Below are 23,476 nucleotides of genomic sequence, written 5' to 3'. Positions count from 1 at the left end.
AAAAACTTGTTCTAGCCTTGAGCTGAGTTCAGGTTATTTGAACGCTCAAAGATGATTTGATGAATGATAATCATATATGCAGAAATAAGACTCTTTCCCAGATCACATTACCTAATGAAAAAGATCAGGCGGCGACCAGCCTTGTAGTCTTTCTCTCCCCGTTCCCCAATGTAAAAATACTGCAGTTATTCAGGTATAACCTACATCCATTTAAAAAGTTAGTGTTGTTTGGAAAATAATCCTCATTTAACGTGGACCCAATTGGTCTGAACTGCAGTGGGGAGAGAGATGACCAAGCAGTGGCAGTGAGCAGAGGCAGGAGGGTTAATGGAAGGAGGAGCAGGGCTTTAGGGAAACCTTCTCTGGGTTACCTGTATGTGCAGGTCTCTTCCATTGCGGTTGGATCATAATTTCTGGAATATATGCATGAAAATAAGATACAAACATAGCTTGTGTGTATGCTAGTACTACTTTATACCTAAAGGATGAGATTTTAGGACCACACCAACTGTTCTAGGACTTGTTTTCCTCCCTTTCTGAGTTGTAGTCTGTGCGTAGACGTTGGATGCAAATGTAGAGGGTGTGTGTGTGATTTTATTCTCTGAAAGGCCATAGTGGATGAGGTTTCTGTTGGCTGTTTCTCTGAGGTAATTTGTAGGTGTTCCTCAGACAGACAAATAAATTTGTTATGTATTACCTCTTAGTTTGTAAGTTTACCTTTCCTTCAAAAGCTGAAAATGAAAAATATTTCCATAACTTGGATAGCATTAAGTAGATTGATCTTTAAGAAAGGTAAGCTTTAAAGTTGAGGCTATTAAAATTAGTCTAATGTCATAATGCTGATTTTAACCAAGAGTACATTTTAAAACTTTTTATCAGGCACAGTGTTTGCTAGCATGTTATCTCATTCAAGCATCTGAGGGCACTCGGAACGTGGCATTTAGGTGAAAATTGAGAATGCTAATGGAAAGAGTTTCTAGTGGTATGCCCTGACCTAAAGTAAAAGTACATGATCAGCCTGTTCCATGTTTTCAAGTAGCAGGTAGTATTTTGCAGTTGTACAAATGGTATCAACAACAAACAGCTGACAAAGCTCATGTTACCAATCCGGGAAAATGGTGGATTGAATAGTCTGTTTAGATATGCTTATAACCTAAGAGATGCCTAGAATTTTCACTATTTAATGTTTTTCTTTTTTAGATTTTTCGTGAATTTGTTGGCCTACTTACCTAGAAACATTTGAATTGCAGTTGCATCAAAGGTAAAGAGTGACTTGGTTTTTTGTGTGCTAGGAAGCAGTAAGATTGACAATAACTAGGGAGTGGGCACTTAAATAACCCTTACTAAAACCTTCCAACAGGGAACTTTCTTCTACCATCACTATAATGATCAGTCCAAATAGTGATAGACTTGGAGTGGGGACTGTGTATTTTTAAGCTGAAAATGGAAACATTTTCTGACAAGGTTAGCTTTTTGAGTATCACTTTATTTGTTAACAAATTAAATTCTATCTTTTTTTATTATTAACCATGAATTGCTGTTGTGATACACAGTGTCATACTAACGATTTTTCTGTCCCTTTTTCAGAGCAAAAAAGTTCCTAAAAATAATTTGAAACAATGGTCAACAGTGTCAGTTTCCTCTTCATGCTTCCTTCAAAATTTGTTAAGTCTAAGACCACTTTACTGTCTGTTTAGTCTAGTGCTGTACAAACAGTGTCTTTCTTCTGCAGTTTCTACTGTGACTCCTGCTTTATTCATATTAAAGGTGATCTAGTTACCTAAATAACAAGTCATGTCATCAAGCCGCTTGAGTTTTAGCTGTGTGGTTTGCTCCAAATACTCAGACACACTTTTTTTTTGTCTTCTGAGCCCGCAGGGCTCGAACAAATTCCTTTCAGGAAGCTCTGTGGCTGTACTAGTGCACAGCTGTCCTGTGCTAGTATGTTTTGCGGAGGGGTAGGACATATTAGCACAGGCACAATCATGTGATAATATGGTTATGCACCTCCTCGGCCAGAGCCAGCTTGCTCTGTGCTGTCTCCGCTTCGAGCTCAGGCTTTGAGCATGTGATGTTGTGACCCAGTCCTGTGTAAGTATGTCCTCTGCCTTTTTGCAAAAGCTACTTGGATTTTTGGACTAAGGACATCAAAAGCTGCCTGCCTCTGAAATTGTACACCTTAAACAAGCGTATTGGTGCCTGTAAATAAGAAGTGTGATAAATGTGCATGCACGTGTATTAGGGGGTGGTAAAGTTCAAAACCTCGCTGTTTAAAACTGTCTCGGAGGTATTTTTTTTTCCTCTTTTTTTTTTTAAATTTCTTTTCTCTAAGAATCATGCCAGTTTCTACCTTGTTCTCCTGTCTTAGTATGAATATTTATGTTTGGACTACTTTTGCATTGTTTTCCTTTTTTTGATGGTGTTACACTGCTCAGATTGAACAAAATATTGTTTAGAGCTGTTAAATCTAAAAACTTGGATGTGCACTTTGCTTTGTAGGAGAAAATTTACTGAAATTTGCTTGGTCATCTCACTTCCTCTTTGAAGTGCAGATAAAAATCAAAGAACTGTTATGATATAGTAAGTTGGTAAGATTGCCTTCCCTGGTAGAAAATGCCATCACCAGTATTATCTCCCTTGCTGATGGGTAAAATGCCCAACTTCTCTGACTAAATTGGTATACGCTGCATTGTTTTATTATCCATGTACAACTTGTCCCCAGTCTATGCCTCTGGATCTTCCTTATAAAAATTAATACTTGAGTTGCCAAATAATGTTGTTATAAGAAATGCACCCTAAAGATACCTCAGTCTATCATAAAGCACACGAAAGTAGCGGAAAGCAAGTTCACTCACAAAAAGTTTAGAGTAAAGTGAGCAAAAAGTTGCAGTACGAAGTCCTGTCTTAGGTAAATCTTTATCTGGAAATTCCAGGTGTGGATCTAGAGATGATAGATATCTAGAAATGAATCTAGGTATATTTGGCTGGAAAGTGATAGGATAGGTTCACCATGAACCAAGCAATAGACTGTGCTAAAATTTTGCATTAAGACCACAATAAAATTCAGTTCCTTGAACATACAAAAGACATCATCGCTTTTGCAATGGAAAATACTGTGATTGTGCAAAAGATTAAAATATGCTTGCTCCCAATACTCCTAATTTTTATTGACTCTCAAACCATTTTCCTCTACAGCTTAACTCGTTACACAATGAAAATGAAAAATAGAGATGACTCATGCTTGAAATCTCAGGGGCTACCATCTCAAATGACCGTGGGTGGGAACAGTTTAAGAAAACTTGTATTTTTTAAGTGCACACCCAGTCATCTGTATATCAGGACATCTGCAGAGAGAGAATTTCTTCAAATTGCAAATAAGAAAGCCTAATTCTTTTTGCTTAGTCACAAAAAAAGGGAGGAATTTGCATTTGGATGTGAGCTCCTAAAAGAAAAGGGAAAGGATATTTCCCAACTCTGGTGTTCCTCTTGTTGACTGTCCTCACAGAACTTTGAAAAACCTGTAAGAACTTTAGAAAAAACCTCCCCATCCCCCAGTACACTTCTTGGTAGGCAAAAGAGTGCTAATGTAGTACATAAGAAGGAACATTTACTTCTCCCCCCCCCGCCCCCCCCCCCCTTTTTTTAAGTATGTAATTAATTTCACTACCTAAATTATGACCAATGTCTGAGAAGAAAGCAACCTAATGCCACTGATGAGAGATGATGGAGTTTTTTAAAAGCAATACAGGTAAATACAAAATTGGTAGCAGAATTTCTTGTCAAAATGAAAGCCGAAGAGACAGGTTTTCTGAAGTAATATGGAATTATATTTAGACCTTTAGTCTGTTTAGTTACACAACAGTCACTGTTGGCAACACACTTAAAAAGAAGTACATCATCTGTCAGGGTAACTACAGTAAAAGGGAGAAGTTGTTGTAGTCCATTATTGTGTCTGGATTTCAGTAGAACGCAGGAGGTTAATATTACTGGACTCCCTCAATAGAGCATTAAGAGGGATTATGATGATCTCTGTCATTACATTGCATGTTTGGCTGCCAGACTGGACTTGTGTTCATGCACTTTAACATTTTACTGTTTGAGTTGCTCCTTTCACAGAAAGGTTATTACAGAGCAACGCTGCTAGACTTCAGGAAATTTATAAATAAAGGAAGTAGCTTTTAATGACTGGCTCTCCTGTGTTCATGTTACTAAGCTTCGGTCAGATGAATCTATTAGCTGAATCCTATTTAAAAAAGAATGATTCAGTGTTTACTTTTTCCTAACTGTTTTTTCGTATGTAGTAATAGATACATGTTACTATTTTATTTTATATTGGGAAATGCCATTAATGCTAATGTGTCATCACAAGAGTACATACAGTTCCTCCTAGGTCATGCTGTGCAGATGTTTGGTAACATACCAGATTTAAGGCCAGGAAATAAGTGTTAATATTTAATCTATGTAGCTAGGGTAATGTCAATGAATTTTTGCCTTGTTGAATAAAACATCATTAACATTTGTCCAGCCCTAATAGCATGACTTGATCAGAGCCTGAACTTGAATGCATGCGCTCCAGGAATTGGTGAAGCAGTTGTATCCAACAGGCATATTAAGTGTTAAGACATTGTCTCTGGGTAAATTTTGAAAAACTTTTATCCAGGGAGATTATTTCCTGTATTCCTTCATCTTTACTTGCGAAACAAAAAGCACTTTATGTCCTAATTTCCTTACGCTGTGAAAGGATGCTTGTTGAAATGATTATCATAAGCCTAGGATAATAACATAAGAGGGGAGATGAGCACCCTAATTCTTAAACAACCTGTTGTCCATGCATATGTTCCTAATATTGACAATAGGTTGAAAACAGGTAAAAATGAATGCTCAATAGACGCAGGGAAGCACCTAGCAATTAGAAGCAAAACATTAGCTAGAAATATGAACGTAACTTATGTATCTGCAGTACTCTCCATCACACATTCATTAACATTACAGAAACAGGAATATTACATCTGACTTTGAAGACTGTAAAACACTGTACATCAGTTATTTACTTTTATTGCACCCTGAAAATGCAGGGAAATCTGAGTTCTTAACTTTTCTGTTAGGAAAACAGCTTCTGTTAAGAAACCCAGCTTTGAGTAAGTTCCTGCTTTATGTCAGCTGTGTTCCAATTAGGAGACAGAAGCAAAATCTGGACTATCAGTTCTTTGCTGAGTGAGATGAAATGGTGGCATAGTTTAAGAAGTTACCTGAAAGAAGTAACTTCTGTGTTACTAGTCCCTTTCAGTGCAAAGTAAAACTGCTCAACTTAAAATACCACAGAACATGATGCCAGTTTTCAGATGCCTGTATTCCATACAGAAAAAAAAAACGGAGGGAACATCTTCAAGTTCAGTGTGAAGTCTCACTTGAGCTTTTGCATTGTTCTACTTCTCCCTTTTCTAGCTGAACTGTCTTCTTTTGGCCTCTAATAGGTATCTGCCATCACATTTTCAGGTTAGAAGCACCCTTAAAAATGAAAATTTTAAACATAATCTGATTATAAAAATTAGGTTTAAATGCTTCTTTGTAGTTATATATTATGCTAGAGATCGCACAAGCAGTCCATGATGCAGACCTACACAGAACAGTCTGGATGTTCAGTACTCTCTATTTATTTATTTTTTATTTAACCTGCTTCATTTGTAATGCTTAAAAATAAAACAACAATAAAGAGAGGAATTGATCTCCAGTCTGTACTTTCAAACTGATACAGTATAGGTGAATGCAAAGATGTTCTGTTGTAATACGCTCCAAAACCATAGGTGCAACAACAAGCTTTGGAATTTCTCTGAAGGTGCCTAAAATAAGAGAATATTTTCAAAAAGCTTGAACTTACCTAGTCTGTATTTAAAGGAGGCATGATTTTCATGCAGGGAAGCAAGTGACAGATCTTGTATGAAATGAATGAAATGTATGAAACTGGTTTTAGTATAAATTGTATGTATTAGGGGATTATTTGACTTGGGGTATCAAAGTTTGCAGGCAAGAAAAACATTATGGAAGCTGTGGCAAATAGGGCTTTATATTTGTAGGTCTTAAACTGATTTGATCTTCTAGACTGTATAATTCAAGAACCTTAGAAGAGGGCACTACTTTCTATTTTTGCAAAGGCGTTTACTACTGAGAAAGAAGCAGAAAATTAAAAGACGGTGATAACTTAAATCTCACTAGTTGGAACGTCAGAGCCATGTAAGTCATAATCTTCCCCTTGCAAAATGATTGCGTAGCTAAACACAGAACTAGTCAGTCTACCCGTTTTGTATTACACACGGGAAGAAAGAGATTATCAATTCTTACTAGACTGTTTACATAGCTTTTGCTGGAGAACTTCCATGGCCACGTAGCCTCTAAAACTTGTCCTTGATCATGCTGCTTGCCTTTTCATGTGCTTAAAAAGTGGGTGGAAACAGAATGATCACATCTCTCTGCTGTTGAAACATTGGAATAAGAGTAACATTTGCCATAAAGTCTGATGAGATTGGGGTGTATGTTGAGGGGATCAGGCTGAAGTAAATACTTCTTTATTAGTATAGAATATGCATTTTCCTTGTGAATTTTTGTGTCCTTTAGTCCAAGTGTATTTGGTAGATGTTGGAGGAGTTTTGAGGTACTATCAGTATTTTTCAGTTATAGATTTTCTCCTTTTCCATCCTCTTCTGAAATACTGTCTGTCCAAGCCACCAGTCCTTACCGTGTTCAGTAACTAAAATGCCAATGAAACAAAGGGATGCCTCTCACTTACTTCCTTTTACTACAAAAAAGCATTGAAACAGCCAAGTTTGCTATTAGTTATAGTGACTGCTAGCATTCACAATACTGTAACATAAATTGGATTGACTTGAAATTTTGTGTGCCATAGGCTTTTTGTCAGATCACAGCATAACCAGTACAGATTGAGTACGGGCTTGTGAGAGAGGAAGCATTGGAGTGAATGAGCCTTAAGTATTTACAGTGCAGATTCTGGATAGAATTTAATGAGGCAAAAGTAATGGAGGTGGGTCTAGAGGAAATACTTTCCCAGTTCAGTGTATTCTCAGTGGACGGTTTTCAGTTGTGGAATCTTGCCTTGGCCTTTTATGTTTTCTGCCTTTGGGGCACACAAACAGCTCTTACACTTTCACCAAATATTTGCTTGCCCTTATGTTACAAGATTAGGGGAGAGAGTTTCACACCAGTCTGTCAGATAATTGAGAAATACTGGGTAAGCATGGTTGGTCTGGTTTCCACTACAATAGCTGTTGCAGCAATAGATGTATGACACTTGACACTTACAAGTTGATTTTTTTTTTTCTGATTGACATTAAGTGCGTCTATGTTCTGAGGTGGTAAAACAGAAGTAGAAAATATAAAGGACAAAAATAATATTGTTCCTGAAACCAAAAATAAATCTGATCTTTGTTTAGTAGCTAAGTAAAACATTGTATTAACTACTTTTTAAGCAGCAGCAAGAGAAACAAGATTTCCTAAGGCTACTTGTGTTTTTGCTATTTCAGATAGCACATATATATTTAAACTGGGACCCTCGACTTATATCAGGATCTACTATATCTGACTTTCCCCTCTCCCTGTTTGTTGGGACATAGGTACTAGTATTTATGCTGTACAGAAATAGTAAGAGCTCTTGAAAACTCTCAGCCTTTGAGCTAGTGTTGCACTGATAGAGCACAGAAGTACTGCTGAAACCTGCTGGCGTTTGATTAAATTACCTCTTGAGTTTTCATTGCCCTTTGACGTACAAAATTGTGCAAGAGGAAAATATGTAGAAATCGGCCTGTGAGAAAGGAACAAAAATCGAACCTCGTGTACTGTTTTTTTAATACCGTGAGTAACTTGGATTAATATTGGCAGTTTGTTTTCATAAAAAACACTGACATGATGTAAAACCTGAATCATTTCCCTTAGTTTTAATTCTTTAAATCTTTCTAACCCAAAAAGAGTTGTAATTAGCCACAAGATTCTTCTAACACTGCTATTTAATCAGCCTTCTCATCTGTAGAAATGTTCTCTCATTCTTGTGTGTGACAGGTTTAATTCTGGAAAATCAAAATTTGGAGAGAGCCTGGTAGTATGCGTTTAAGCTTGCTGCATCTTCCTGGCAATGTGATATTTCTCAGTCTTTCTGTAATTTCTTTTTGAAATCCTAGGCTCTTTCAGTTCTAGTACTGGAACAAATTCAGGACATCTAGATACTGACTGAATTGCCTTCCAAAAACTGACTGTAACTAATAACCAGTGTACTTATTCAGGTCAACTCAGGTTTTTTTCACTGTTTAGAACCAACTTTCCACTTACAAATTATGAATGCTTACTGTGGTTTCCAAAATGTTTAGACCTGCCGGAATGCTAGAGAAATTCCAGAAATAGTTGTTACTTATTCATACTGGATTCTTTTGGAAGATTTCAGAACTTCCTGAAAGGAGTCAACCCTGAGTACTTACGCTAAAGCCAGAATTGTGTCTCCATTTGAAGTTGGCAAGCGCTCCATTGCAGGGCAACCAGGATTTCCTCCGCTGGTGTTTTTAAACTAAACAACTTCTTGCTTTGCAGATTCCAGGTTTTCTTCACAAACTAGAATGCTACCCTTTTCCTCTCTAATGTCATCTTTCTTACTAGAAGACTTCCCTAACACAATGAAAAAACATTTCAAAAGTTGCAATTAATGTTTGAAGTAGATAGAAAAAGAAGTGTGTTTTCTTCTAATCATGCTATTACGTAGTAAATTGGACCCCGGGCAAGCTTTTTAACACAAGAGGAAGGACAATAAACACTGTTATTCATATACTTTCAATATTAAACCCTTACAGTGTTTTGGCCTTGGGCTAATTAAAGCCTTTTCTAGCAAAGATAATAATTTGCTGCCTTATTAAAATTAAACTGCATAAGATAAAATTTCTAGCTACAGGTACTTCTTTAGGGTTTGAGTTACACTTAGAAATTCTAGTGGTGTGTGCAAATGCTGGATAAGTTGATCCTGTTCTGTTTGAGTAGTTAAATGCAGAGAAGATTAGGGCATTTCCTCTGCTGTGAATAGTTGCTTCCAGAGGCATAAACCCTCTCCCCATTCCCCACGCACACTTTTGCTCTTACTTAGTCCCATAAGCTTTTGTGACTATTTAAAAGCTCTTTTTCTATATTAAAAAAAAGAATAGTTGCCAGTTGTTTCTTAGATTTTCAGTTAAATTCATTAAAAACTACGAAGAGAGGAGTGTCTTCTGTTCTAGAATCTGTGTTCGGATTTCAGACTTTGTTCCGTGGCCCTGGCTGCAGGACAAGAATAGTGTGTTGGATATTATCTGTCTTTGAAGCTTTTAATTGAGGATATCAAAGTCAGATTATACTCAAAGAACAGCTCTTCCATCTGTGGCAGTCCATAAAATACAGTGTCAGTGCTTGTATGAGCATTTGCATCAGTTATTTGTTTTCTACAGTAAGCTCAGACTATAGAATTTTTGTAAACACCCAGCATATAATAGTAATAAGGAAAATGTTACCTCATGAGTGAGGTTTCTAACATGAACACTGTAACATATCATTGGCAATGATAAATGAACTCTAGTCTGGAGAGTTACCATTTCAGAATTGCTAGAAGCTTATTCACCTGAGGAAAATCCTTTGGAGATGCTGGAATGCACAGCTATCTAGGAGAGAAACTACATCTATTTTTATTGGCTTTGGTTTTTTTCTTAGACTGTAGTCATGCCTGACACACATTGATTGCTGTTACTGGGAACTTGTGTTTCCTACATCAAGAACTGGAAGCTCTGCTGTTTCCAAAATAGATAGATAAGCGTCTGAATAGGTTGGTTACATTGCACAATTAAGAGAAATAAATCAATATGAAATATTACATATTCTAAATATTCTAGTATTACATAACAGTTTTATTTTGATACAGTGAAATTTTTCATAAGTGCTACATTTTCTTTCATTTGTGAGGAAAGAGGAAGTTTACTGAACATAACAGTTATACTTTAGTAATGCATAGTTGGCTTGCCTTGAAGGTATCCTTGGTGGTGCATCGATGTGAACGTTGCATCTTATCCTTTCTCTTAAAGTCCAATTAAACTTAAATAAGAGATTGAAGGCATAAGGTGTAATTTGAATAGCTAAATTTGGCTTCTAACCAAATGGAATTGGTATGGAGGTACTTTTGCAAGTTCAGTATGTCAGTTTGTTTTGCATTCTATTTAAAATACAGTAAAAATTTATTTGGCACAAGTTTGGGATCATCCTGTTACGGATCAAAATCTTATACAGCCACATGCAAATGCAGTAACACTAAAAACATTATTGTTGCACCTCTTATTTCATATTTCAAGAGAAAAAGTTTGTGGGAGAATTTTGTAAGGGATGTTTAACACGGCTTCAGTCTGTAAAAAATGGTACCTTGACAGAAATTTTAGACTTACGGGGAGGGCTAATAAAATATAACTAGGTTAAACATCAGTTAAAAGCTTTCTGTATATAAAACCAAATAGTCCAAGAGAACAATTATGCAGTAGACTTTTTGAAGCCATATCTGTATAGTTACATATAGGCATCTTTTTTTTCACTGGTCATGGGACCTACATAACCATGCGTTTGTTCTGTAAACTGTCCTTTTACCTCAATACCCAAACTCTACTTCATGTTCTTTATCACTCTTTTGGGCACTTAATGGTACAGATAATCCTGACAATGTTTCTGCTGTTACTCATCCATCACAAATGATAAAGGTCTTGTTGCTTCTGCCCTGAGACAGAAAAATGGACCATATAGAATCTGAAAGTCTCCTTCTTGCCTTTTTTTTTTTTTTTAAATTAAATTAAGCTTCTGTTCATAGCTTTATTCAGAACATGTTTAAACGGGGTGGGGGGGTCCCTTAAAAATTAAACTCCTTTTGGGTACCTTCGTCTTTATCTGTATGCTGTAGTTTGCAAGCTTAGTCTTTTCCAATGATATCATTGCTCTCCTCTTGTATGGGTAGCATGTGCCACCTTTGTCGAAATTCATGGGCTATTCTTCAAGAGCATTAGGATAGAAATTCTAAAGATTCTTCCTTTCTGCAAGGCAGAAAAATTCCCAACCTCTAATAGTTTCTGGGTTTCTGTTTTAATACAGATCTAATCATCACTGAAAACTCACTCATTGCTGTCAGATACCTTGTAAGTATACCTATGGGTGTGTATATATGCGTGTGTGTGTGTCAGTTTTTTATATGAATATGTTCAAAGGAAAAGGCCAAGTCTGTCTTTTTGGGACAGTAATTTTTTCTAACTGATGTCTATTAAGAATGATAGCTGATTTTTGTCAAGATAGAAACAGTTTAAATTACCACAAATGTGTACAAATTAAGTTATCTGTTTTTATAAACACTTTTTAAAGTATTTCAAATGAATCTGAAATTTCAAAGAGAAAGAAATGCAACCTTTAACTTTTGCTAATGTGAACATTAGCTTAACTGGCTGCAAGTGTACGAAGTGTGTTTGTACATGCACTTAAAATTCAAATGTTAAAAGTGATTTCAACAGCGTGCCAGCTTTAAGAAAACATTCTTTCCCATTAAGACCTTTTTATCATTACTTTATTATTTCAGGCAATACTTTGAAACATTCTGATGAGGTTTTTTAGCATGTTAGACAGTTGTTCCAGTAAACTGTAAAAGTTCTTAAGTTAGTGTTCAACACTGAGTTGAGTTTGTTGCTTAGTCAGCTTGAAGATCATCTCACATATAAACCCACACATTTCATGCATGCAGAAAGGATTATTAGATGACATCAGTAGGACGTAATTTTTCAAACACAGTCCTCTTCACACACAGTCGTACAATCCATTCTGCAACTTAGTTCAGTTTTAAAGACTTAGTATTGATAATCAGTAATAAAATGTGAATTGGATATTGTGAAATACCTGTTTGAATCATGACAGTACTGTTGCAAGTCATCATGTTATTTGCATCTCATCAGTGCTTAGATGACAAGAGGAGCAGGTCCCCACCATTTTAGATATGGTAAAAAAAAGGGACAGCTCTTATGCCAGAGACTTCAGTTCAATTCACTATTGCCCAGATGCAATAAGAGGGAGTGGAAAATAGCAGTGGAAAGATGAGATAATTGCAATAAGTATATATTAATAGATACCATTAGTCAATATAGATTTCATTAGAAAGTAGTAAGCAAATCAATGTGTGGAAGTATGATCTTCAGTTCTTTGTATCTGCTGTAATAATAACATGTACACAGAAAATACTCTGAAAATTTTGTGGTTGTTCAGTGTTATACAAGAACTAAATAGGTGAAATACAAACTTAATGTACAGGAGATTAAATTGAATGGAAAAGTTAAAGTAAATGTCTTTTTATAGTAGTGGTCAGTCCAGAACATTGGCTAAAGAATTTAAGTAAATATGAGCCCATTCCTCTCCTCCCTTTCTAAATTAGTCAGTTCTCAATTATTAGCGAGTAGTTTTTTTACCAGTAGGACTACTTCTGAAAAAGCTACTACTCAGCCTGAATAAAAGCTATAGTACTGTCTCAGTATATCAAATTGTTTGCGTTAGTCCAACAAGTCTGCTTTTTATCCAAGTCATTGTGTCTGGTCATATGCTTTTTGTTGGAAGGTGAAGAGCAGTGGGAGTTCTCCATGGGGTTTATCTAGCATTGTGTCTAATCTTGGGCATGCCCTGAAGTTTTCTTACTGTAGTCTTAGCACTGTGGCTGGCTTTTGTTTTAAATACAAGCTCAACTGCTGCTTTTGGAGCACTGAATTAACTGGAATGAAAATATCATACAAGATTTGTACTATAAACCAGTAAACCTTCATTTTAGAGAACTGGAGCTTAGGGAAGTAAAATGATATCTCTTCTGCTGAGGTTTGACTGTTTCCTGAGCAGTTGATGATGATGAGGTTAACTACAGCAGAATAAGCATATATGTTTTGAAAAGAATGTAGCATTCATTTTTTACAAAAAGATATATGCAGAATACTCTTTTTTCTGAACAAGTCTGAGCTTAGTTTAGTACATTATACTATCATTCAATAGTAATTTTATTCTATAGATCTAATTAAAAAAACTAACATGGTGATCATGTTATTCTAAGCACCTGCAGATCTCTTAATCTTACATTACATTAAATGCTGTTGATATCGGCTACAACACAACTGCAGATGTTGGAATTCTTATTAAAAAACCCATTGATAGATTGCTGTTATGCTGTTAGTAGCAGTCATCTGACTGCTACAACCTTGAAATTTTAATTGTAGCCTCCCTCATCACCTGAGGGTGGCAAATACATTAACGAAGGTACATTTTGAGGTGTGTCCACGTTCTTTCAATTCTTGATGGAGCCCTGGAAGTTGTCCTATTCTCATCTGTTCTGTTTATTGGATTCTGTCCATGAAAGACTGGGCTATGCAATAAGCTAGTCAGTGTTACTCACTCCCCTGGGTGTCTGAGGTACTGCTCTTTTGTTAGTGTACCTTTGCCTCTTATTTTTTCCTCCTTAATGAGGAGAGATTTCTGACATGGAGACAAAATCTTGCCAAATTGTGCTTTATTTTAAATTGGGTTAAATTGGTCAAATTGGATTCCATTTTCTGTACCTGGAGTTCTGAAATGCATATATTGAAGTATTTTTTGGAGGGGGAAAAGCAAATCTGTGTAATGCCTTTCCAAGAGCCTGACACTCATAGTTGAAAAGTAAAAAATAAAAAATTCCATTGCTGGGGCAAAGTTAATAAAGCAGTTTTGGAATCTTATATAGTTTTTAGATGACTACATGTAGACTTTTCAAGACCTTGTATCAAGATACATTTTAATCTGAATATAAGTTGATATAATCTGAAAAGCAGTAAAGAGATCTACTGTATCTTTTCTCCGTAGTACAAATATTTAGGGGGAAAACAACTGTTGACCTTTCCCATAATTACGCAATTGTAGCATTACTCAAGTAGCTTAAACACAATATTATGATGTGAAGGACAGACTTCATCTCAACAGCCCTGAACTATTCAAACAGAGATAACGGGGAAAAGTCTTTTGAAAAGTAAATATTTGTGGATGCAACAAACAAGTATGGAAAAGATTCATCCTCTTTTGCCTTCAGAGCAGTACACTGCTATCTCATGCAGTGTACATGCCTCTTAAATCAGTTACTTCAGTCTCCTTTGTCTTGATGCATTTGAAGTGAACTCTTAGAAGGACTAAAACTAATGGACTGACTGTAATATTACTAATTTAATTCTTTTTTCTTTTTTTTTTCCTGCTCTCTGCTTGGCTCTGGTCTTCACCCACAGGTGTCCACTGTTGGCTCTCAAAGGTTACTAAAATTTTAGCAGCTACTCGGAAACAGAACTACCTAAGCTTCACTTACTGTTGCTTCTTCCTACACCGTACTACACTGCTGCTTTGCTCTTGCCTTCTTCAGAACACAATAAGAGATTTTCTTTTTTAAATACCTGCAATGAAACTTAGGCTAGAAGTATGTGCCATTCTCTTGCTGCCTGTGTACTTGTTAATATCTGTGTACAGTATGCTTGTATTTATTCCATGGTATTTTCTTACCAATGCTAAGAAGAAAAAGGCTATGGCAAAACGTTTAAAAGCTAAACCCATCTCGGACAAACCTGGAAGCCCCTACCGTTCTGTCACTCATCTTGACTCACTAGCAAACATAAACATTCCTGGAGCAGACACATTGGACAAGCTGTTTGACCATGCTTTAGCAAAGTTTGGGAAGAAGGACTGTCTTGGGACCAGAGAAATACTGAGTGAAGAAAATGAAATGCAACCAAATGGAAAAGTGTTCAAAAAGGTAAAACTTAAAATTTTGTACTTAATTCTGATTTGGTTTTGAGCTGCTTTGCATCTAGCCTCAACAATGGAGGTCTCCTTAGAGGTCTTCCTTAATTGTTATCTTATGATATAAACCATCCATTTTATAGTATTTAAAGTATAACAGAATACAGGATGCACTATTTATTCTACTTCAACAAAAATGAAAGCAATTTTTTTTTTTTTAATGAATGGCAGTGTGTGTGCTTAACGGTGTTACGCACCAGCTCATGTAAGCTTGTAGAGCTGTATCAGCAGCTTCTTGTCATCACAGTTTTTTTTTTTTCTTCACCAGTTAATTTTAGGAACTTACAGATGGTTATCCTATGAAGAAGTAAATGAGAAGATGAATCGCTTGGGGAGTGGACTGACTGCCCTGGGACTGACCCCAAAGAGTACTGTTGTCATATTCTGTGAGACCCGAGCAGAATGGATGATTGTAGCCCTAACCTGCTTCAAGTACAACTTTCCTCGTGAGTGCTGAACTTGTTTACTTCTAATGTATTTTAGAACCATTTCTCAGCACTGGTTTGGCTGTTAAGAATCTGCCAATCCCGTCATGGATGGTTTAAGAATTTTATAAACTTACTCTGCCTATGGTCTGATTCTTAGAAGTTTCCAGTCTATTCTATGCGTTGCAGAGATCCCTAAAATTAAATTGCTCATACTTATGAGACTGTTTTTTCTGATTTTATTGTAGTAATGTTCTAGATGTTAGAATGACAGAACAGTATAGTTACTATTCAAGTTTTTTTTAAAATACTCTGAAGATGTCAGTAGTTACGTTTCTCCCCCCAAAACGTGGAATGTTTTTATAGTATTTTCTGTCTGTATTCCAACTTCTGCATCCAAAACATGAAGTAGTTATTAGAAGAGAGAAGAATGGTAATCAATCATATGGTAGTTTGAGGGGGAGTTGGTGACATTTTTAAGCTGCTCAAGTTCATTACAATTATGTATATGGGTTTTTTCTTTTTTTAATTTTATTTAAGCTGTCAAAAATATCTCATCTGACTTAACGCATACAAACTTCTTGGTGAAGTGGCAAAGGTTACTATGCACTCACAGGCCCAGTCTGCATACAACACACTATGACCCATAGCTTATTTTTGTTGCCACCTTATTTTTTTGCTTGCACTAGGCTGCCTGTTTTTCTTCCAGTATTAGTAGTAGCTAACTGTGTGAGGAGAAGGTCATACAGTAGAGTATGCAGGGAGGCTGTTAAAGGGCAATAATGGAAGAGCTGACATTGCTATTGAAGTAGGAGAAGATGGTTAATTGGGTCTTGATTCTCATGCTTTGAGAGGCAGGAAGAATCAGCTATACAACATTACCCTCTTTTTGTCCCTTCCACATGAACCCTATTTCACAAGAATATTAAATTCCTTTAATGGTCTTTGGAGGTTAGAGTCTGAGATAGCAGACAATACAAAAGAAAGGTATTTTTTTCAATAGAGAGATGATGAGAAGAGGTGAACTCCTTGGTGCCTCCGAGGCACTCAGTGGCATCACTGTACCCAGTCAGGGTTAAAAATAATCTGGCAACACGAAAAGTAGTCTGATTCTCTGCCTTGCCCCCCATCTGTAATTTCACAGGAGCAAGCAAAGTAGCTGACACTGCTGAAAGAGCTGCTTGTAGAAGTGCTGTGACTGGTGCCCTGTGATGTTTAGAACATCACCTCTCCCCCTGAGTTCTGGCTACAGAGAGCTCTGGGGCAGAACACGTGTTCTCAGTTGCTTACTCTGTGATTGCTTAGTGCAGGATTGTTGGGGTTTGATGATTTCTCTTCTTCTATAGAATAGACTATTTCAGTTGGAAGAGACCTACGATGATTATCTAGTCCAACTGCTTGACCAATTCAGGACTGACCAAAAATTAAAGCATGTTATTAAGGGCAATGCCCAAATGCCTCTTAAACACTGACAGGTTTGGGGCATTGACCACCTCTCTAGGAAGCCTGTTCAGTGTTTACCAAGAGGGTGGTCAAAGAAATGCTTCCTGTACAACTGTCCTCCTCATTCCAGAGGTCTCTTGTGGCATAAAATTCTGATGTGGAAAAATTAAAAGCTGTTCTGTTTCCAAATTGTAAAATTAACTCATTGAGTTAATTTTACATCCCCCCTCCAATGCTTTGCAGTGAGCTAAAGCAACAGTTTTTGTATTTAGTATTACTTTAACATTTCTTTCATGTTCTCTCTCTCTCCTTACTGTAACAGTTGTTACGTTGTATGCCACCCTGGGTGAAGAGGCAGTTACCTATGGTCTCAATGAGTGTGGAGCATCATATCTGGTCACTAGTGTAGAACTTCTTGAGAGCAAACTTAAGGTAATTTGGTACCAACTTCACCTGCTCCAAGCAACCCTATAATAATTTTACAGTGCGGTCAGTGCTAAAAATTTAATTTCTCTTTTATAGACGGCATTGCCCCAAGTCTCCTGTCTTAAACATATCATTTATGTGGACAAGAAGACTATCAATAAATCGGAATACCCTGAAAATGTGGAAATTCATAGTATGCAGACAGTAGAAGAGCTGGGAGCCAAACCAGAAAACGGTAAGTGAATCACTTCACAGAGAACTAATGAAGCAATGTTAACAGTGAAATCAGACCTAGGTTAAGAGGGATGCGTAGCAGAAAAAATCCCCATCCATGCAGGTCTCTAACACAAAGAGAGCGGCAGATTACCAGTTCATCCTCTGGCTTCCCTTAAATAAACGGAAAAATTGTTTTTTCTCTATTTATCGTCCTGCGCCTTTGTTCAAGTGTCAGGTATTTCAGGATAAAACTTTATTTTTAACTTCTAAACCATAATCAGAATAATTTAAGGCTCCACCTTTGTTTTAGGAAGTGAAATAGAATCCGGTGCAGTGTTCCATTTTCTGCTACTCTTACCTTTTATTCATCTCATTTTCACTATTTTTCCTAAGAAAAGAGGAGAAAGCACCTGAGGCTTTTTTTTGCTTGTTGGCTTGGAAATGTCTTTTTTCTTAGCTAAAAAGCACCTTGGGCTAGAGGAATAACCATTACATCCCTTGCTACATTTGGCAGCCAGGAGTGACTGTAAACATCTGCTTTAAGGAAGGAAAAACCAACCTTGATCATCTCTTTTCCTTAAATCAGCAGTCTGTGCTTAGCCCGATCTCTCTCTTCAATGAAAGAGGAGATAAACTGGCAAAGGAGCTTTTTGCAGGGAAGCACACATTCATTACAACTGCTTATCTTTGATCAGCTTAAGGTATGGATACAAACCGGCAGTTACCTTTGAGGGGTGGTGTTCTGTGGTTTGGTGGTTTGGTTTCCACCCCCCCCCCCCCCCCCCCGAAAACTCTGCTTCCCTTGCAGGCACTTCTGCTGCCTCTCTAGCTGTGAAAGCCATGAAAGCTAGTAACTTTCATCCTAAGAATGAATGCCAAGGGATTAAAACAAAAATCAAAAGTCAAGTGTTGTAAGCTTACTGCTTTTCCACTAACTAGCAGCTTACCTGAGGAAGGTTCACTTAAAAAAAAAAAAAAGTAGTCTTAGCTCTACAACCTTGGCTTTGGAAGAGTGACTGACAGAAAAGCTGACTTGCAGCATTTTGGGGTGTTGGGTTTTTTTGGTTTTTTTCCTCAACCTGTTTCTCTCCAGTACTGTATTTCTCCCCTTCACTGCTCTTGACAGGTTTACTATGTCTTCAGAAGGCTTTTTCTATGAAACTTTCGGTCATCTTATAAGACCTAATGGCAAAAGTATCACCCAGATTGTGAAGATGCCCAAATATTTGTCACTCCTTCCAAAAGTTGCATTCCCTCCCTTCCCCTTAAAAACAGACCACTAGTCTCTTCATCTGCATCCGCCACCGACCACTTAGCAGCACATTGTGCTTACCTCTGCTGACGGACCTGTTTCACATTGGTTGATTACAGACATTTTCACCTTGATTAATTACAGAAATAACAATTTAGAAAGTAGATAAGAATCAATAACACTTTTTTCTCTCCTGCATTTTGTAGCAAGCTTTCTGCCAAGCAGACCTGTTCCTACAGACTTGGCTTTAGTAATGTACACCAGTGGTTCTACTGGGAGACCTAAGGGAGTGATGATGATGCATAAAAACTTAATAGCTGGAATGACAGGACAGTGCGAGAGAATACCTGGACTGGGGTAAGAAAGACTTAGTTGTCATGTGTATGGAGAGATAAAACAGAACCTCCAAAAATATGCAAGTTTATAAAAGTCTGTTGCTGGCATTGGGTGTTACCAAATTTCTTAATTTTATTGTAAGCCTACTAATCTTTAATTTATAAGAAATATATCTTGTGTTTGTGAACTTACCCTGTTGTTTGAAAAGGACACCCTTCTAGCTCTTGTCTCACATGCTGTTTCTACCTTTTTTTTTTTTTTTTATTATTACCATTAGCTTTAGGTCTGTGATGGATTTTTGCACTCTTGTGCATCAGAAGATGCCATCAGATAAGGAGATTCCTCATCTAATCAAACTTGGGAAATTTTTTTAGATGTTTTCAGGCAGCTAGGATCACTTTAGAAAGACTGTCAGAGCCTACCACATCCATTGATCTAGAGACAGCTCTGTTGGATAGATAATGCACATGCTGCAGAATCTGCTCAAGTGCATTTCACCAAAATGAGCAGGAGAGTAATAAATTGCGCATTGACGATAGTAAAACCAACTGCAAACTCCTTCACGCTAATATTTTGAGGAAATTTTTCATGAATGCAGGTGTGTTTGTCACTGCATTCACGAAGGGTTTAATAGCTGAAATAAGCTGTGCTGCTAAACTACTTTTGTGATGGGATATAAAACCAGTTCTGACTTGATGCTAAAAGCTTCTATTAAGTGACAGCCCTAAGTTTCTTGCTGAGAAATCGCTGAGAAATTATTTCCTGAAATAAGCCTCAGTACTTCAGTGATCAGCTCTCTTTCTACTAATATATCTTAGAAGGAGACGGTATGATGACTGTCAAGGATTTGTAAATCATTGGTGATTATTATAAGATATAGCGATTTAATCCTTAGTTTCGTACCTGGGATGAAATCTCCCACAAGGAGAGGAAGTAGCAGTGGAGCACTAAGGAATCTTTGAGTTTCCTAGAAAACAAGGCAAATCCCATAATTCATACTGATTTCAGTAAGGTAGGATTTTCCCCATTTTGTTTATGAAGTGTGGTTTGAAATCACACCCTTCTTGCATGCAGAAGAATAAGCCTCACTTGTGATCCAAGTCTTTCACAAAGTAATAACTAAGCACACAATAAAACTGTTAAACAGTATTTTCAGTCTACCTGTGCATCATTGCTAATTAGATAATCCTTTCCTTTTCTAGACCCAAGGATACTTACATCGGTTATTTGCCTCTGGCCCACGTATTAGAATTGACAGCAGAAATTTCTTGCATCACTTACGGCTGCAGGATTGGCTATTCCTCTCCACTCACGCTATCGGATCAGGTATCGGAGGGGCGGCGGGGCGGGGAGCAAAAGCAAATTTTAGCTTTTGCAGTCTGCATTCTCCTTGCTTGCTATCCTATTTCATTAAAGAAATGCTGATGTATATGGCACACGTCAGAAATGTAATTTTTAATAAAATTATGCAAATTAATGTTCCTGGTGAACTATAGCAGGGGGTCATACCATATAAGTTTTATTAAAACCTTTACTTTTATGATACTTAGGAAATCTAAAAGAAAACCTAATAAATGCATATAGCATTATCCACTGGATATCAGGAAAAGAACAGCTATTAAGAAATTAGCTGAACATAAGACTGTTTAAAGTGATTTTAAATTTTTGGTCTCACTTTATCAGTTCTTTATCCAGTTATTGTAGATCTTCTATTTAGCCCTTTGGCTTTTTCCATTTAACAATTAAGTAAGAGCAAATTAAGCTGGAAAAAAAGGCTGCTGTATGTTTTGCTGGTATAGAGATTGCATCAGGCAAAAAAAAAACCTCCTGGAGGAAGATGGAGAAGAAAGCACGTACTAGGGGGAGGAGGTAAGAGAAAGATCTACAAAGTGGACTTAACCAGATTGGGCTTGTAAAACATCTAGTATTTTGGTTGAAATTGTTGTTAATCATCACTTTCCATCACAACGTGTGTGTGGGAAATATGCAGGAAATGTTTTTGGAGGGACAGGGGAAGAGATTTAAACAAATTACATGCTAATATATCTCCCTCTTTTAGTCCTTTTCTAAAGAGCTGCTTGCTTTTCAGCTGCATAGATTGACATTTTTTCCTTATTACAGTCCAGTAAAATTAAGAAGGGAAGCAAAGGAGACTGTACTGTACTTAAGCCTACGCTGATGGCAGCTGTGCCTGTAAGTATACAGAAGCAGATATGTTTAGCAAAAACCTGATGCTTTATATCATGTTCATGCTAGAAAAATCTATTTGCTAACATTTTTTCTCTTCATATGTAAGTAACTGTCACTAAAAGGAAAAAAGCAGAATATAGAAATTCCAGTTGTCATTGCTTGAACCGAGTACTGATGCTGCAGATAAGCACAAGAATATATGTATGCTAAAGCCAAGAGCCTTTTTGATCCAAAACTGTAAATGTGTTTTAATAGTCACAAGTGACATTTACTGAGCTACTGATACAACAATAGGATACAAAAAGTCTTTGACCCTCACAGTCTGAAACTCCTTTTTGCATAGGGAGAAAGCAGGGTGGCTTTGGCCAAGACAGACACTTTCAGGATATGGGCGTTTGGCTGAGTGACAGAACTTAGCAAGTTAAACTGCGCTGCCATAGTTGTTGGGATGCTCAATCTCAGCTGCTTGTCTCCAAGGTAACACTTAGACCAAGTCTCTCTTGCTGTTCTTAGGGTAAGCAGGCCACGCTTAGTCTCCTCTTACAAGAAAAAATGATCAGGAAACTAGAACTCCTATTACTACTGTAGCTTATATTGGTCTTTGGGTGACCAGGCTTCTGCATTCCACAAGGTCTTAGTGCTATCTGAAAAATACACAAGTGTGTGCATCTTTCTAATGCAAAAACCTTCCTCATATGTCCTGGAATCACATGTGCTTCTTTTATGATCATTTCACGTCTGTTGCTCGTTAACACTGGTAGCACCAGCTTTTGCCACATGGTGGTGATGGGTGAGTAGGAGGATTTAATCTCGTTTAAGAACAGTGAGCTTTGGTTGGATTTCGTTGTTCTGCAGCATCTTTTGGGAATAGCCAAGAGTTTCTAAATTAATTACTCACTTGCATTTTTTGTTTTATAAAGTAATAATCATATATATAGGCTTGGTCTTTTTCTTAATAATTAACCAAGTGAAAATTAATATGGCTGAAAACCCCAGCTTTTTGGAAAACATCCATTTAAATTTATTTCCTGGGGAGAATTCAAATGCTAGACTACCAGCAAAACCAGTGTAAATTTTAAATACAGCCATAATCCCTCTTGGAAGAAGTATATTTCATGCATGTGCAAAAAAAAGCCCATGCAGACAGCTCCATATGAATTAACTGCAGAACAGTGATAATGTTGAACCCCACCTAAATGTCTTGAGTCTACAGACTTACTATCACAAAGAAGTTAGCAAAGAAAAAATAAAATTGAAACTGATGATCCATTTTCAGTTGATAGCATACAGGATCTAGAGTTCAACAATCTACAGCAAAGAGGAAAAAACACATCAGAAAGCCCTAGTAGGAACAACACTTAGTAACATAATCTAATAAATATTTCTCTCCCTAGAACTATGTCATGTTTTTATCATCAAAACATAACATCACCAGTGATTAAAATAGGAGTGAAATGGAAAATAATTCTAACAGAATCCAGACACACAAATATTTCTAAAGATTTGATGCAATCAGAACATTATAATAAGGGTTAATAGTTCCTTCCAGCCTTTGTAATTCTGAATACCTTGTCACGCCTCTGTAGTCTTTAAAAGACTAAAAAAAAGCTGCAATTAATTCTGCTTTAAGATATTTGTCTGGCTTCTGGAAATATTACATGATATTCTGCAGGTAAACTGGGCTGAAAATAGTGTACAGTTTTTCTGAAATTCCTGTTTGTCTTAAATCCTAATTGTGAAGACTTGAAGGAACTAATAAAAAACACTAATGAGAGTAGTTTCTAATAAGACTTTAATGTTTTGATCTCTGATATTTCAAAGTACATAATTTTCATAGCTTTCTTTTCAAATTTAATTTGACTTGTTAGAAAGCACGTAAATACTTCAAAGCATTGTGCTCTGTAACAAACTTGAAGGAGCCAATCCTTAAACTTCTGTTAAATACTTCACCAGTCTGAACACTATTTAAGTTCTGTGTGTTTTAGTGATCATAAGCTTATTATTTTAATGGAAATTAATTTCTTGCCTGTGACAAAATTGTGGGGTTTTTGTCAGGTAACTAGAATTACTGCAACCACATTGCTTTGAAAGTTGAAAAACCTCTCTTGGAAAAGGAAGCGGTGAAATGAAATCTCTTAGTTCATTCTCCTGTGCTTGCCAATTGCTGTGGATAAAGTACAGCGTCAGGACTCCTAAGCACGATCAATCTTGCATGGCACATAGCAACCTTTAGCAAAGAGATTTAGCTAAGACTTGAATTCAAAACTTTCCAAATCAGTTAGTCACATCTGAAGTACAGGTTAAGGTG

General features: G+C 36.8%; 1 protein-coding gene across 10 annotated transcripts in view; it reads left to right on the top strand.

The window, feature by feature from the left end:
• ACSL4 (acyl-CoA synthetase long chain family member 4) overlaps positions 1–23,476 on the top strand; it is a 41,960-nt gene that overhangs the window by 10,518 nt on the left and 7,966 nt on the right. For 2 of the 10 annotated variants that reach the window (XM_029997245.2, XM_029997247.2), the window contains 8 exons: positions 11,143–11,186; positions 14,316–14,833; positions 15,149–15,326; positions 17,071–17,180; positions 17,271–17,409; positions 18,849–18,999; positions 20,181–20,304; positions 21,100–21,171. In XM_029997245.2, coding sequence (XP_029853105.1) covers positions 14,483–14,833; positions 15,149–15,326; positions 17,071–17,180; positions 17,271–17,409; positions 18,849–18,999; positions 20,181–20,304; positions 21,100–21,171 — 1,125 coding nt within the window. In that variant the 5' untranslated portion in view covers positions 11,143–11,186; positions 14,316–14,482. Of the gene's footprint in view, positions 1–1,200; positions 1,262–2,074; positions 2,092–11,142; positions 11,187–14,315; positions 14,834–15,148; positions 15,327–17,070; positions 17,181–17,270; positions 17,410–18,848; positions 19,000–20,180; positions 20,305–21,099; positions 21,172–23,476 lie in introns of those variants that run through there. The other 8 variants (XM_029997252.2, XM_029997255.2, XM_029997249.2 and 5 more) reach the window with 6 other exon arrangements.

Source organism: Aquila chrysaetos, chromosome 21 (assembly GCF_900496995.4).
Source record: "Aquila chrysaetos chrysaetos chromosome 21, bAquChr1.4, whole genome shotgun sequence".
NCBI lineage: Eukaryota > Metazoa > Chordata > Aves > Accipitriformes > Accipitridae > Aquila > Aquila chrysaetos.
The sequence above is the reverse complement of the archived record's forward strand: the minus strand, read 5'-3'. Positions and strand labels throughout refer to the sequence as shown.